The sequence below is a fragment of the Podarcis tiliguerta genome, assembly GCF_965153285.1.
Source record: "Podarcis tiliguerta genome assembly, chromosome: 7".
In the NCBI taxonomy this organism is placed as follows: Eukaryota; Metazoa; Chordata; class Lepidosauria; order Squamata; family Lacertidae; genus Podarcis; species Podarcis tiliguerta.
Genome location: NC_139540.1, coordinates 35224336 through 35241424, shown reverse-complemented (window position 1 = coordinate 35241424; position 17089 = coordinate 35224336). Strand labels below are relative to the sequence as shown.

General features: G+C 40.3%; 1 protein-coding gene across 2 annotated transcripts in view; it reads left to right on the top strand.

Annotated features, from left to right (window-relative positions):
- NKAIN3 (sodium/potassium transporting ATPase interacting 3) overlaps positions 1–17089 on the top strand; it is a 193994-nt gene that overhangs the window by 72905 nt on the left and 104000 nt on the right. For both annotated transcript variants that reach the window (XM_083451448.1, XM_083451449.1), the window contains exon 2: positions 16565–16702. In XM_083451448.1, coding sequence (XP_083307574.1) covers positions 16565–16702 — 138 coding nt within the window. The remainder of the gene's footprint in view (positions 1–16564; positions 16703–17089) is intronic.

Genomic DNA, 17089 nt, shown 5'->3' with positions numbered 1-17089 from the left:
TCCCTAGGGAGTCTGTTCCACTGTTGAACAGCTCTTACCATCAGAAAGTTCTTCCAGATGTTATAACTTGAATCCATTTGTTTGGGCCCTACCCTCCAGTGTAGGAGAAGACAAGCTTGTTTCATGTGACAGCCCTTTAGATATTTGAAGATGGCTATCATATCTCCTCACAGTCTGCTCTTATCCAGTGTAAGCATACCCAGTTCCCTCAAGCATTACTGAAACTCACAACTTGTCTGAACTACAGATATTTGATTCCAGTGTGTCTTTTTTATCTATAGGTGCAAATATATATAATAACAACATGGTTAAAAAAGAAGCTACGGTACTTGAATATTTGACCAAAACCTAATGTGCTATTTTATAAATTATTACAGGAAAGATGCATATGGAAGAAGGGTGGTTAAGTGTTCAGATTTTCAACTGACTTAGCCAAAGGATGTTGTACAGTGTTAAAACACATGCATCAGGCACATGGGATCATATGCATAGTGTACTTAACTAGAACTAGTCCTCTTAAAAAATTGCGAGTGCTTTGAATGAGATCAGTGACACTCTATCTCAAATATGAAATCAGCACTCTCATAGCTAAAAACTCTGATGATGTGTTGAGTTAGGGTTGCCATATTTCAAAAACGCCAAAAACCGTGATTTTTTCGATTGACTTGCCTAAGATCCAGGACAAAGCACCACTTTTTGCAAATTCCCCCAAGTCGTCAATTCCACCTTTGAAATCCTGGTAACGTCCAGGAAAATCCAGACATATGGCATCCCTGTGTTTAGTGGATATATGAATAACGGATATACATGTTCAGTGCACGTGCACACAAGAATCTATTGTTTAGAATCAGTACATAAAACCTTAGCCCATTGATCATCTTTGGGTCCATAGAAGCTCTTGTGTATTCCTTATTTACTGGCTTAAACCAGAATTTGTAGGATAAAGATATTAAAAAGTGGTGAGGAAGGCCTGCTGAACACATAGTAAACTGGCTGCATGCTTCTCAGAATAGTTGTGAGTGGCAAATTCCAGGTAATGAGAATGTTTTCATTGCTGGCTGTGGAATGGCAAGATCTTGTGCCTTTGCTTGCTTCCCAGCCCAGCTCCGTGTGAAAGTAAGCTCAGGCAATGAGTTGGAATTGCAGGACAGCAGACCTTTGGCAAACATGACATCTGGGCTTTCCATACACATTCAGTTTATTCCACAGGTAGTTGCATTTGCTTCTATAACATAATGTGAAGCCAAAATTGTAGAAAGGAAAACGTTATAAATTCACCTGGAGACTTATTCTGAGTTAGGTGCATTATAGTGAATATTTGTGGTTGGATGAATATCAGCATTTAAATGTAAACACTGGCAATCCCAAGTGTCCAAAAAACCATAGGATGGAATCCAACAATGCATGAATGGGGTTTCATTCATGCAATAGTACTTCACCTTCCTTTTGTTCCCCATGCATCCTGTTCTATCTGCACATGGACACCATTAATGCAAACCATACAGGTACCACAAAAAGCTGGCACTTACTAAATGTGGTGCTCTGTATATGTTGCTGTGTCTTCAAAAAGTGGGTAAACAGTCTTTATTCTCACCTTAAACACTGACCTAAAATCATTAAACATCTCTATCTGATCTCTTTTTTTGAAAAGGTAATGCACTCTCCTGAACTGAGACTAACTAAAATTGTTCCTGTTTAGAAATGAGCAGTTCTGTTTGCAGGATTAAACCAACAAGGCTTCAATGCCATAGCAAGAAATAGATATTACTAAAATGCCTTCTCTCTCTTTTTTTTAAAAAAAGTTTTTGTTTATGTCAGAGTTGCTTATCTTCACCAGCCAGGGACCCATTGAAGGAGAACAGAAGCCAGCATTGTAGAGATGGCAGATGGGGAAAGGGCAGGCTGGGGTCAAATGCAGCAGGAGGAAAGGAAGACAGTCAGGTCAGGCCAAGTAAAGAGAAGGCCCAGGCTTGATCTGGAAGCTGTTATAACCAAACCAGATCAGAAGGATCAATAAATTGCTTGGAGATGGGTCAGTGTTTCAGACTTTTTTGGGGTTGGGGCGTGTCTGCCTTTATGCCCTCTGTTCTGCTGAAGAATGTGGCTCACTGGCATGCTGATAAGTGTCCCCAATCCAGGATTTACTAATTCTGTGGTCAAACACCCAGTGGTTTTTAATGGAGTTTTTAATGGTTTTAAATCCTTGGTGTCATGAGAGCATGGTCCACCAAGCAATCATTCTCAATCTTAGGGTGATGGCAACCACACTGAGCAAGAAGAGGGACGTCTCTGGTCCCTAAACATCCCCATGTTCATGGATGTTTTCCAGGTGCCTCAGTATTCTTTTTAGTGCCCACCCTACTTTTGTGACTGAGTTGTTTTACATGGTATTTAATGTTGTTTTAAAAATTGTTGTAATCTGCCTGGGACCTTAGGTTAAAAGGCGGGATGATGAAGATGATGTTCTGCATTGGTTTAAATGTGTAATTGTGGAAACAATAAGATGGGCTCTGGCAGAGCTCTTCCTCTTCTTTTTCAAAGGTAATTTTGAATTTAATTTCTTTAATTTAATCTTGTAATGCTCTTACAAGTATTAAATTCATAATTCATTACTCACAAAATGGGGATTGCTGTGCCAGAAGCAAATGATAATAATTGTTTTTTTCTTAGGCATTACAGAGCTGATGATGATTCCAAGCACTAAAAGCAACGTCTTATGATGGTAGAATAAAATCTTTAAATGAAAAGGTATTGTTTTATGTGGGCAATGAACCTAGAGTATCGGGAATGGTAATTGCAGGGTGGGGTGCAGGGAAATACAGATACATGGAATTTGGCTTCAGGCTTTTTAGGTAAAGCCCATTACTGCTTCATGAAAATGGATGAAATAAGCCACACTAGGAACAGGATATTTTATAGGTAGGAAACTGAGAACTCAGTTGCATAACCAGCCTGCTGTGAAAATGAGCTATGAATATGGAATATATCTTTGAATCCCTCTTTAATGCTTAATCTCAGTCTTGAGAGTCACTGTGGTATTTTGGATAGAGCAGAGGGCTAGGATTGAGGGGTTCAAATCTCTATTTAGCCATGAAGCCAGTCACTATCTTTCAGCCTAACCTACTGCTACACTGTTTTTACCAGGATAAAAAGAGTGGGGGCTGGGGAGACATGTCCATCTCCTTCAGCTCCTTGGAGGAGAGAAAGGTTTAATGGAAGAATACATCTATATCACCACCACCTGAATGCTGTATGTTTTCAGATGCACATTTACTAGCCCAGGGGTCAGCAACCCGCGGCTCCGGAGCCGCATGTGGCTCTTTTACACCTTTGCCGTGGCTCTGGGGCGGATACTAGCGAGGGGAGGAGGCGCATTGTGTGCCCCGACACTCCCCACTGTGGCAGGCGCTGTACTGGCTCTGACGTCGCATGGGGGCGGTGCGTGCGTTAGTCACGCACTGATCCAACGTCACCTTCCCGCCCGCTGTCAGATCGGAGGGCAGCGGCGCGCATGCAATGGTTTTGCGGCTCCCAGTGTTTTTTCTTTGGAAACGGGTCCAAGTGGCTCTTTTTGTCTTAAAGGTTGCAGACCCCTGTACTAGCCTGTATATGTGCAGACAAATTCTACCCTGGTTGTACAGTACATAGAAATGTATATGCAAGCATGTGGTGTCTAATAATATACAAACAGTAGTTTAAAAGGAGGCAAGTGGGAACAATAAGAAAAATAAAAAAGGACAGTGATACCTTGGTTTTCAAACTTAATCCGTTCTGGAAGTCCATTCCAAAACCAAAGCGTTCCGAAACCAAGGCACGCTTTCCCATAGAAAGTAATGCAAAATGGATTAATCCATTCCAGACTTTTCAAAACAACCCCTAAAACAGCAGTTTAACATGGATTTTACTAACAAGACCATTGAGCCATAAAATGAAAGCAATAAACAATGTACTGCCGTCACACAATCAATCAATCAATCAATCAATCAATCAGTCAATCAATCAATCAATCAGTAAATCAGTAGTTGAACTGGGTTCCACAGTCACAAAAACACACACATAAAAAATAGCAAAAATAGACAGACCTCAGCGTAACTCTCAAAATGGGAGTGTGGCACTCAAAATGGAAGTGTGGCGCTCAAATTGACAGCATAACACTCAAAACGGAGAATGTTCGGATTCTGAAAAAAGTTCGCAAACCAGAAAACGTACTTCTGGGTTTGCAGTGTTTGGGTTCCAAGTTGTTTGAGTTCCAAGGTGTTTGAGAACCAAGGTACCACTGTAATTTCCAGATCTTAAGGGTTGTATTCGACTAAGCTCAACTCAAACTAGATCCATTGAAAGTAATGACACTTAAGTTACTCATGGTTAGTACAACATGACATCTTACTGTATGTGTCTTTCTCACTTCTCTCTGATGGAGAAGAGATCCCTTTAGCAAGAACAAACTAGTTTAGCTCTCTCTGTCATACATGCTATCCATGGCTTGCACAACAATCTCCTTCCTATTTCAGGCCCTCGCACCTGATTGAAAGTTGTTTGTGAGCATTACCTGGAATGACACGTAATGTGGTGATGGTGGGGAGGCCTGCACTGGGGTGGAATTGGCAGAAACAGAAGATACTTGCACAATATCTTTCTCTTGTATGGTGTTTCCTTCCATGTTCTGATTCCACAAAAAACTCTACACATCCCACTTGGAGGTCATGAATATGGAAATTGCAGCTGCCAAATTAAAAAGTAGTCATTGGAAATCTTAACATGTTTCCAGGACTATGGAATATCTTTGATAATGTTCTGGTAGGGCTGCTGTTGACTGTAATAAGAGCTGAAGATCTTTATCATCCCTAAACATCTGTAGTGAAAGGGAGCTAAGGGTACCACAAACTTCCACTGTACACACCTCACTCACATACACAACAGAAGGGGAAAGTCCAGCTCATGCTAAACTGCAAATATGTATTCTAGTCACAGTACCAGGATTGATTATTCTTCTCACCATGCAACAGGAGTATAACACCCTGGCATTTTCGTGAGGTGATTACTTGTTGATCATACAGAAAAGACAAAGCATTTCAGTGTCTCAGGGCAAATCCAGTGGTTTCACTGGGGGAAAGGTATAGTTACTCTCCCAAGCAGTAATGGCAAGTAAACATATTTTCCCCTGTGATACCATAGGATTTGTCCTATTTGTTTCAAGACCCCGCCCCCATCCACCCAGAAAAAGAAAGAAAAAGATTTGCTTGAAGTGATGCTTTTATTTCCTTTTCTGGCTTTAAATATGATCATTGTAAATGAAGATGCATCTTGCTGCATTATACTTTAGTCTCTTTGAATAAGGTTTGGTATTATTAGATTGGTTGTTATTTTTTGTAAATTTCCATTGTTCATTTTTCAAGATTGAATATCCCATGTCTGCAGTACAGATGTAAAAATAAATAAATTCTAGTGCTCAATGTACTTCAAGATGATGATGAAGATGATGATGATGATTATTATTATTAACTTGCATCCTCAAATTTGCAGTCAATAATAATTTTAATATTATATTTACTGAGCACTACCCAGTCCAGTATTCTGAAGCTCCAAAGGATTAGGATCTACAAAGAATCACTCACTTTTATGCTTTTTTCAAAAACCTGCCATAACCATGGTTGTATCACTTTAGAGAAGTGAGATAATTTTTTCCCATTGTCTGAGAAGCGAAGCCTAGAATCCCATCCCCTTGTAAGCTATGGCAGGACTTAATAGCCACTGTTACATCCACGGCCTTGCTGCTCACACCACACAAGGTAGAGGGAGGGCAGGGTAAAAGTCTCTTCACTGTGCCAGCTCCTGGAATGGTATAATGAAAAGGCTTGGATTGGGCCTATTGCCATCAAGTGATGGTAGGTAGCAGGGTGAGCTCAGGATCCTATGGTTTCAGGCGCTTCTATTGGCTACACTCAGACACTCCAAATGTCCCTGTTTTCCAGGGACAGTCCCAGATTTACACCCTGGTTTCTGATTTGATGCTGTAATGTCCCGCTTTCCTTAGGACACCCCTATTTTCATTGGAGAAATGTTGAAGGGTATGGTAGGATATCTCTATTTTCCTCAGAGAAATGTTGGAGGATATGAAATAGGAAGTCCCTATTTTCACCAGAGAAATGTTAGAGGGCATGTACTCTCTGCAGGGATACTACCACAGGTAGTTTCTGTCTGCTGCTTGTAGGACATATCTTCTGGTAGCATAGCTCCCCTGATGGAAGAGGCAAGCAGATCTGGACAAGACTGGGTACAGGAACAGATTTGCCTCATCCAAACTCCCTCTAGTATGGAAGATCAGGGCTTTGGATTATCTGCCCAGATTTATTAACTTTCCTCACTTACCATATCAGAGTATGTTTTTGGTGCTTATTTCAGGAGTCCTGCAGAATAGTAATAAACAAGGTTGTTGGTTGTTTTCTGTCCTTGGGATGTTGGGTAATAGAATAAAATTCTGGAGCCTTCCCAGTCCCCAAATATCTATTTTCTTCCAAGGGGAAGCTTATTTTTCTGCAAGCCATCAACACTTGTGGTTTGATTCAAGCTGGGAATGACCAACCTTCAGTCCAGATGAGGAACCTGTGGCCCTCCAGTTGCTGCTTGACTCAACTTCCGTTAGCCCCAGCCAGCATGGCCAATAGTCAGAGATGATGAGAGTTGTTGTCCAACAATAATAGGGGTGGGGTGGGCACAAGTTCTGTGCTCTTGCTTTAGCCTGTGGAAATTTGTCTCCTGTTTTCATTTTAAAGAGAGAGAGAAAATTGGCAATTTGAGGTAATTGCTATTTGTATAATAAAATGGAACTTGGAAGAAACAGTATCGCTTTGAGAAATTGTTCTAAATGAATTACCAATTTCAGAGTATCTAAGAAGCGGAAGGGTTCAGAAGTACATTTTAAAAGCCACAAAAAAACCAAACTTCCGCTATGAACTTAAGAAGCACCATAACATCTTTACTGAGCACTACCCAGCAGTTATGAATTAGCATGCTAATAAAGGCTCACAGTTGCTTCTGACTCGCTGTACAGATTTTATCATTATATTATTTCAAGGCAAAGAAGAACAAAATCCCAAAAACAAACACAGTGAATTAATGACGGGTTTCTTAATTGCTTGCCATTTTTTGACACAGCCCCTTTGGAAAGTGCTTTGTGTTGTAGGTGCCTCCATTCCGTCAGTCTTCCAGTTAATTATTGATTGAGTGGCAAATAACTGTGCTGAAAGAAAACAGTTTCAAAGGAGATGGGCATTTCTCTCTTCAGTGTTAGCTGAAGGAATGGGGAAGTGATGGTTTGAAGTAGGAAATGGGGCCAATATGAACAAATTAACCTCCAGTCTATGTTGCCTTTCACTCTATAAGCATTCATTAACCTCTACTGTTTCAAGCAGTTGTGACTGTGTAATATTGTGTAGAGGAAATACTGTATTTCTCCAGCATGCCACCGTTAAGTCTTCAGGATTCTCATGTTATTTGGCTTTCCTTTAAAACATAACAAGTGTGATATTTAATGTCTTTTATTTAAAGAGCATTCTTTCCGCTCTGTATGAAGTACAGCCTCTGCATGCTTGCTACCAGGCACATCTTGACATTTTGAAAACGAACACGGGTCTCCAGAGGGTGGGTGTTATGCTCACATCCAGCAGGTGCATAATCTAGCTATGCATACAGTTGTATTAAAAATGTATTAACTGCGCTTCGTGATTAACACTGACTGAAGGGCCTTGGAAAACAGAGCTCACTCAATAGCAATCCATTAATATCACCTTGGTTTACACTGAGACAAGTGATATAGAGAGGGAAGGCAGGAGGGTGGAGTGGTGAGCAAATGCATGTAAACTTCTTCAATCAACATTGGCATAATCGTTTTGGCTGTGGGCCATCAAGTCATCAATCCTCGCTTTAATAGAGAGTGTTGTAAGGAGATTTCTACCAGAAGGCCTCCTAATGAGAGCTGATTGCACTAAAAAGTGCTGCTTAGAGAATTTGTACCAAAGTGTGGAAGGTAGACATTATAACTTACATTTTGAAAGAAGCACACCTTATGGGGAAAGAAAACAACACTGGAATAAATTGCCCTATTAAAATTTCAGGGTATTTTATATTAAAGGTGAAAAGGTTAAGGACACCTGGATGGTTAAGTCTGGTCAAAGGTGAATATGAGATGCAGTACTCATCTCACTTCAGGCTAAGGGAGCCGGCGTTAGTCCACAGACTGCTTTCTGGGTCATGTGGCCAGCATGACTAAACCATGATGCAATGGGATACTGTGACGAGTGCCAGAGTGCATGGAAACCTTTTCCTTTCCACCACAGTGGTACCTATTTATCTGCTTGCACTGGTATGCTTTCAAACTGCTAGATTGGCAGAATCTGGGATAGAGCAATGGTTGCATAGATTCGAACCGTTCTCCCAGTTGCATAGATTTGAACCGTCGACCTTCTGATTGGCAAGCCCAATTACTATTTTATATTAGAACCATGTCTGTGTGTGTATGTGTGTGTTTAGATACCTAGAGTAGTGATGGGGAACCTGTGACCCCCAGTCTAATTTCATGCTGCCCTCTGGATGTTGTATACATATGTATGCACACACAGTGTTTCACACACATACTGATTGATGCAGTGTCTCAGTGCTACAGTATACATCGTTTTTTTAGAAACAGCAGTTGACAGAAATTGGTATGTTTGTCAGCTAGAGTCATAAACAGGCAAAAGAACAGCAGGAGCATTATATGACTGTAGGAATACTGCTGGGATACATCATGGAGAATTCTGCTGAAGCATTATTCTGCTAAATAGCACCACCTACCCTCTCCAAACAATGAATGGTAAAGTGCAATAGAAGGCTAATTGAGTGTGGATGGTAATAGCAAGGAAATTTCTGATAATTGCTAGATCTGTGTTGAACAGAGTAGGATCTAGGGGAGGTTCATAATAACAAATGAAAACCCCAAACCACTACAGCTCATATTGTTGTAAAGATTTTGGAGGGGTGCTAAGTATTTGGAAGGAGAACTGTGAACATTAATAGAAATAATAATGAGAGTCCTAAAACTGTACTGACAGTTTTGTATACTGTACTTAACCCGAGGTATAAGTACTTAACCCGAGGTACCACTGTATACAATTTTGTATACAGTGGTACCTCGGGTTAAGTACTTAATTCATTCTGGAGGTCCATTCTTAACCTGAAACTGTTCTTAACCTGAAGCACCACTTTAGCTAATGGGGCCTCCCGCTGCTTCCGCACTGCCAGAGCACAATTTCTGTTCTCATCCTGAAGCAAAGTTCTTAACCTGAGGTACTATTTCTGGGTTAGCGGTGTCTGTAACTTGAAGCATATGTAACCTGAAGCGTATGTAACCCGAGGTACCACTGTATTTGTATTTCTGATGTTTTCTATTTTGACGTTTCAAATGTTTGCTGAAAGTCATTTTGGGCACAACTTGTTGTGGAAAAGTGGAATACAGTGGTACCTTGGGTTACATACGCTTCAGGTTACAGACTCTGCTAACCCAGAAATAGTGCTTCAGGTTAAGAACAGTTTCAGGTTGCTTCAGGATGAGAACAGAAATTGTGCTGCGGCAGCAGGAGGCCCCATAAGCTAAAGTGGTGCTTCAGGTTAGGAACAGTTTCAGGTTAAGAACAGGCCCCCGGAATGAATTAAGTACTTAACCCGAGGTACCACTGTAAGAGCATCTGCTTCATGCAGACGGTTCTAGGTTCAATCTCTGGGTAGGGCTGGGAATGCCTCTTGACTGAGACCCTGGTGAGCTGCTGCCAGAGCAGACAATATTGGACTCGATGGAGCAAATGCTCTGACAGCTTTCTGTGTTTCTTAACCACCCCTCTCTGACTGTGACTTTTGCCCTTTATTAGTGTTTTCTCTAGAGTGCTTCTAAATATTTTAATGAGATATTGCTGTATTTCAAATTCAAAGAGGCAGCTGTAAGTTTGCTTGAAACAGTCATGTGCCATTCACTGGGAGAATTAAGGTGCTGTTTATTAATGATTATGTTTGCCCTTTGTCTTTAACATGTGCTATAGAAAAGTGTGAATGCACCATTCTATTCTGAGGCATTGTAAACTCTTTCTTAATACCTCTGCTGTTGAAATCCTCTTTATGCTTAATGTTTCTAAAATAATGAAGTAACGAGATTATGGTGCTTGATCATTGACCTTAGAAAATTATTAACATGTGCGTTTCTCTTCTTAATTGGCTAATGAGCCTACAATGCATCAGTTTCATTTTGCTTCATATCTTTATATATAATTTCTGCAGAAGGTATTTGCTCATCTATGGATATCTATGTACTTGCTGGATTAGGAACCATATGTATAAATCAGATGCCCACCTGAATGCACAATGAAATAAAAATACAATGGTACCTTGGTTTACGAACTTAATCTGTTTGGAAGTCCATTCTTAAACCAAAGCGTTCTTAAACCAAGGCGTGCTTTCCCATAGCAGCGGGGGACTCAGTTTACAAATGGAACACACTCAACAAGAAGAAAAACATGTTCTGGTTCCAAGGCAAAGTTTACAAACCAAAACACCTACTTCCAGGTTTGCAGCGTTCTTAATCCAAGTTGTTCATAAACTAAGCTGTTCTTAAACCAAAGTACCACTGTACACTATTTGCTTTGATTGGGTGTTTATTCTAATACATGCTGGGATGCATCTATCCATTAATGTTCTTGTACAATTAGATATGTGCCACTAAGGCTTATGTTATGTGCCCCCCATCCCCCAAATTTCACGTTATCATCTGCTGTTTAAATTACTTTGAGAAACATTTGCCAAAGTAGTTTTTAAAAAAGTTATAAGAATATAAGAGGAGCCCTAATGATGTGGGATGTAATCTACTGGGAGCAGTCAAGTACAACATTCCTTGTTTTGCTAGAGTGGACATGCAAGGGAATGCTTGGTCCAGTCAGTTGAACTTCCTATTTCTCCTGGCCTGGAGCATCCTTCCTTGCATGTGACTAGTAGGTGGGTGTGACCGTACCTGACCTGGTAAAAGGTCCACTCACACTGCCACCTCTCTCTTTTCCATCTTCTCTTTCATCCTGCGAACTTCCTGGACTGAACTGCTGGCTGCCAGCCAAGCAGTCTCCCCAGGTTATCCCCATATGAGGTAAACCTATTTGTACATGTTTGTAACTTTAAGCCTAAAGCCTTCCTTAAGGGGTCACACTGTGCTCTGCCTGATCATGAGTGAAACTACGTTTTGTTACTACGAATAAGACTGGCGTCTTTATTCTTTTAGGAGGGATTCAAAAGGGATCTTACCAGGAATCTTAGAATATTAGAACATATCTCAGTCTGAGCAAGCCAGATTGAATTGCTTGTTGTCTTAAGAAACTCACATGAGTTTGCAACCAGCTTTCTGCTGCGTAAGAAAGGGAATGCACTCTGCTAAGTGAAGGAACTTGCTAGTGCAAGCTAGGAAGGATATTAATAAACAATGTATCATCTCCTGCCACCCTCAGCATTCCCACAAATGGATCAGATAAAAGATTCACCTAGTGCAGTATTCTTTCCCCACAGTGGTCAGCCAAAGGCAAATGGGAAACCCATAAACTTGACATGAGCACAAATAAGCCTCTCTTCACTTGCATTCCCCAGCCACTGGTTTTCAGAGATAGTACACAACCATTGTAACTAGTAGCTATTGACTTAGTGTAGTATTCAATTATCTTTTACTCAGGGTAGACTGAATGAAACTATTGGACTGGGTTAGGTCTATTAATTTCAATAGGGCTCCACTAAGTAAAACTTAGCTGAATGCCATCCTTAATTTTATTTTATTTTTTATCTCTCCCTCTCTCTCCCTCCTCCCTTTCTTTCTGCAAGAAGGAAACAGTACTAATTGCCACAGTGGAGAGCAGTTGGCCACAGAAAGGTTCATGGAGGGTTCTGGGTTTCTGTCAAAATTGGAAGAGCAGGGTTTTTTTTAACCAAAGTTGTCTAAATGAAAAATATTGCTGTACAAAGGACACATTGCACAGATCACTGCACCACACAAAGCTTTGTGCCTGAACCCATAAAATGAAAGGTCACCACATATTTTCTTTCTTTTCTTTTCTTTTCTTCCAAGCTTGTGGGACTTCAGCAGCAATTCAATGAGTTTCAAAAAGACTGAGGTGAAAAAAGGAGAAAATTTTTGGGGTCACTTTGCTGCTCCTTTTTCTTGACTCTAGAACTATTCATTCAAGCTGGTTTTGAGGTACGCATGCCTCTTAAGAAAAGTCTTGCTATCGCTGTTTCATGTTTGAATGAGGAACACAGACAGCAAATTCGGAGAGATCCCACAGAAAGGGAAATTCAATATTGCAATGCCTTATATGTACTTTTCTCCCTGGGAGAGTGGTATGGTGTGGTTATGTGCAAACCTGAGATTATGAGTGCCTTTCAAACAAGGTGTAATAATAATAATAATAATAATAATAATAATAATAATAATAATAATAATATTTATACCCCTCCCATCTGGCTGGGTTTCCCCAGCCACTCTGGGCAACTTCCAACAAAATATTAAAAATGCAATAAAACATCAAACATTAAAAGCTTCCCTAACCAGGGCTGCCTTCAGATGTATTTTGAAAGTCAGATAGTTGTTTATTTCCTTGACATCTGATGGGAGGGCATTCCACAGGATGGGCACCTCTGCTGAGGCCTTCTGCCTGGTTCCCTGTAACTTTGCTTCTCACATTGAGGGAATCACCAGAAAGCCCTGGGAGCTGGACCTCAGCTGAATGATGGGGGTGGAGATGCTCCTTCAGGTATACTGGACTGAGGCCATTCTTTCACACACTTGACTTCAGTATATACATACTGGACCAACTTCCATAGCATGAAGATGTGTTTACTTACTCTCCTAGATAGCTGACCTGGTTGCTATCTGCCATTGAGTGGAATAGGAGGGGAGGCAGAAAATTCTGACCCACAATTCACTAGCAGCAAAAGCCCCAAAGGGAACTTGGCTTCAATTAGTGCTCTGGGGAGCTGGATAAGTCCTGCTGCTGTCTAGTTGCAAGCCACTGCTGAAGATTTGGCTCCAAAGGGTGTCATTCTGAAGGTGAGGAGTCTACCTGTATTTGCTTTTATTTGTTTGTTGGCTCTCTGTAGCCTATTCATTGGAATGAGTTTTTGCTGGGGTGAGAGACCGGTTGTGTGTACAGCATGGAGTGCAGGACGCAGCCACTTGACCAGCTCAGGGTGAGAGCCTGTAGTGGGCAGTGGAAAAGAATCTCCTTGGGTGAGAAACTCTATGCCCTGTGCTACCCAGATTATGTTATTTCACTAGATCTCCTTTGGCTCCTGTCATCCAATGCTGAGATTCCACAGAGCATGTGCAGAATGCCTCTCTGGTTTTATTCACCATTTCATCACATGAAGCTTTGTTTTTATTACCTGAGTAGCAGAAGACTTCCCATTGACTCAAAAGGTTTACTTTCCTTGTCAGCTGAGCACAATAGCCATCTCTGGATATTTGCCTGTTCTGATAGGAGTGGTCTATTAGGATAGAAAAATGCATTGATTTGATACTTCTATGAATTGTATCTAGTGCTTTATAATGTGTAGACCATGACAAACAGAGAATTAGAGTTGGGCTTTGGATCAATGCTCTACACTTTTGTATGGCTAGCAATTCTTTCAGGGATGGAAAAGCTGTAAATTTCATGGTCCTTTGCTTGGGGTGCACTGGCATTTAAATAGTATTATGTTCTTTGTCTGAAACTCCATTATATGTGCATTATTCCAAGTGTTTGTGGGATTCAGCCCAAAGTCTCAATGCTAGTGTTTTTTGGTCAGTTGCAGCTGCATCTTAAACCCTTTTTGCACAGTATGTTGGTCCTTTGGGTCTTCATTACAGTAGCTAGACTACTACTACACCAGAGTATCTCTTTCACAGAGTGCAGCTTTAGTTTTAAAATATTTGCTTAGTGAAAATGCAGCAGTCAATCTGTAAAGTAATGCAATAGAAAACATAAATAGTCTTTGACAGATGTGTGTTAGGAAATAATTTTGATAAATGTTTCCTTTTGCTGACAAAGAGTTTTAAGCAATGATGTTTTTGAACGCGATAGCTAAAGTTCCAGTTGGATACCCATTTTTCATCTGGCCTGGTCATTAGATTTGCTTTCACTTTTTCAGCCATGATTTGAACCAGGTTTCCTTGGTCCAAGACAATTACACCACAATAGTCCACTGAGCATCCATTTTCCTCAAAGATCTCTCTACAGAAGGGTTTAGCCAAAACAAACCATGCAGTTTTACTTTTTAAATGTTTATGTACCTTTCCCCCCAGCAACAACTGGTGCTCAATCTTTTAAAAATACAATTATTAAAAGAAGAAGAAGAAGAAGAAGAGTTTGGATTTGATATCCCGCCTTTCACTCCCTTTAAGGAGTCTCAAAGCGGCTAACATTCTCCTTTCCCTTCCTCCCCCACAACAAACACTCTGTGAGGTGAGTGGGGCTGAGAGACTGTGACTGGCCCAAGGTCACCCAGCAGCTGCATGTGGAGGAGTGGAGACGCGAACCCGGCTACCCAGATTACGTGACTACCGCTCTTAACCACTACACCACACTGGCTCTAAAACCAACTAAAGGCAGACAATAAAGCAATTCAGATGCAGCAGATTATATACACCCCCTCAATCCCATCAGCACCATGAATTCATTTAAGAAAATGTGCATATGTTTGCTTAATTTTAATTTTTATTCTCATTACAACAGCACACAAACACACATAATAGAAGAGGGCAATTAGGAAATGTGAGAATTCAGCAGGAATGTGTGAACATGTGAGCAATGCCATTTGATGATTATAGTTCTTAGGCTGCCTCTGATACTTAGATCTTTAGCAGCCTTTTAATGGTTTCAACTTGAATTGCATTTTTGCATTCGTTGACAGGTGAGGTAATGGCATTCTTCATTTGATTCATGAATTGACTTTGATTTCTCACATTTTTAGTGTCATGTGATTACCGAGCAATTCTTGATCTATGTAATATCCCAAGATATGCATGACAAGATGAGTTCGGCTGCAGCTCCTACCCAGCCTGCCTGCCAGCACTACTAACATGTGGGCCACAGCACTATCATAGTCTGTATCAAGGACATTAAAATTTTGCATCCAACCCCCCCCCCCCCAAAAGGCTGTGACCAAAATTAAGCAATAATTGTACAGTTTTGCATATATGGTGCCAACTCACAATTTTTTCCCCCGACTGTAGCAGAATGAGAGTTGAGGACTGGGGACAGGTGAAGTCTGTGGTGCAAACTTAAAGGCCTTTCAGTAATAAATTTCCCAGAAGTATCTGTGTTAGTTTTTTTAGATTTTCAGGACACCAAATTCTGTCAGCTGTCAGATTGCAGAATTTTGTTACTAATGGGCGTAAAGATGACTTGTAAATGTTATCTTGGCAAACAATGTATCTACTTTTGACATGTCCCTCCTCCAGAAAAAGCATATATTTTCACTTGATTTTTTCTTTTTTGTTTGTAAAGACTTTGCCCAATCATTCACTGAGCACACACATTTTTGAGGATTTTATATTCACACGAGTATTTTAAAAAGAGAGCTGTATCAATAATTATTAGGAATGTAAGTTACAAGTCCATTTCAGCATGTAGCTCTTTACCAATAAGAGATTCTATGAAATTCACTGACAAATCAAATGCAGGACAGATGATACTCCTGGGGTTTGCTTCCTTCCAGCATTTAACCATTACAGCTCTCTTCTACACTAGCACTGTGGGGCTGTTTTTCTATATGTTGTTGTGAAAATTCAAGCTATGGCATATGCCTTGAAGCAGTGTGGTGGTGATGATAATGATAAGAGCCCAAGGCAAGAGAACATGTCTTATTCCCAAGAAAAGCCATACTTTGGCCTCCAGTTGACTCTGTGAAGGACAGATATGATGGCAGAAATTGAAATAATAGTTGTATTTCCACCATCTTTACTTGTCCCATGATGGCTGTTGAGTATGTTGAATAGTGAAGGACTTAGGTGAAACTGAGTTTCTGAGGCAATCTGACAATTGATGCTACCTCCATGGTTTCAGTAAGCTTGTCTAAAATGTCAGGTTCCCATCACACATTGGACATGTTTATACAACAATCTGGAAAATATGGAGAATGAAAGGGGAATGTGAAAATAGAAACAGAAGCAGGTGAACAGGTACACAGAGAACACATGATGCAACTGCTATATGAAGGATTTCCATTTGGAAACATTAAACCAGTGTGATTCTTTTATTTCTGCGTATGCTTTTGTACATGTATTAGGATGTGAGAGTTCCCAGTTTTTGTTGAAAAAGTTATCAGTCTGGTGCCAACACAGTTTGAGATGTGAAAACTTTTCTAGCCTTGATTTTCTGCATGGCCAGTTAACAAGATAAATTCCTTATGCAACAAAAGTAATGGAATAATTACCAGTCTTTTTCACTAGGTCTTAAGAGTGATACTTACACTGTGAATGACTGATTTAATCCTAACTGAGGTATTTTTATGTTCTGTTTCTTTACAGTTAGCTGCCCTGGAGAGACAAATCTTTGACTTTCTTGGCTTCCAGTGGGCTCCTATCCTTGGTAATTTCCTGCACATAATAGTTGTCATTTTGGGTTTGTTTGGAACCATACAATACAGACCTCGGTATATAGTTGTGGTAAGTTTTGAGTTCATTGATTTTTATTAAAATGGATAATATAATATTTCAGCTCAGTTATAATTTAAAACATCTGAATAATGTGGGTGGTTTGTTTTTTTAAAAAATGCAATATTATATTTTTGTTCAGTTCTCCAGTATGCTTCATCTATTTGTACCATGAATATTGTCAATCTCCTTTGGAGCAGGAAAATAAGTACTAAAACCTGAGTAGAATATTAGAATTAAATCATATGTCTGCAAAAATGTGAAACAGATACAAATATGTTCTACAAGCAGTATCCTCTGAAAATGTCACACCTTAGTTGGGGTAATTGACCTTGTAGGGCATCTCAAGCAGTTCTGCATTCAGGTCTCCCTAATAGCTGGCTGGGCATTGGTAAGAGA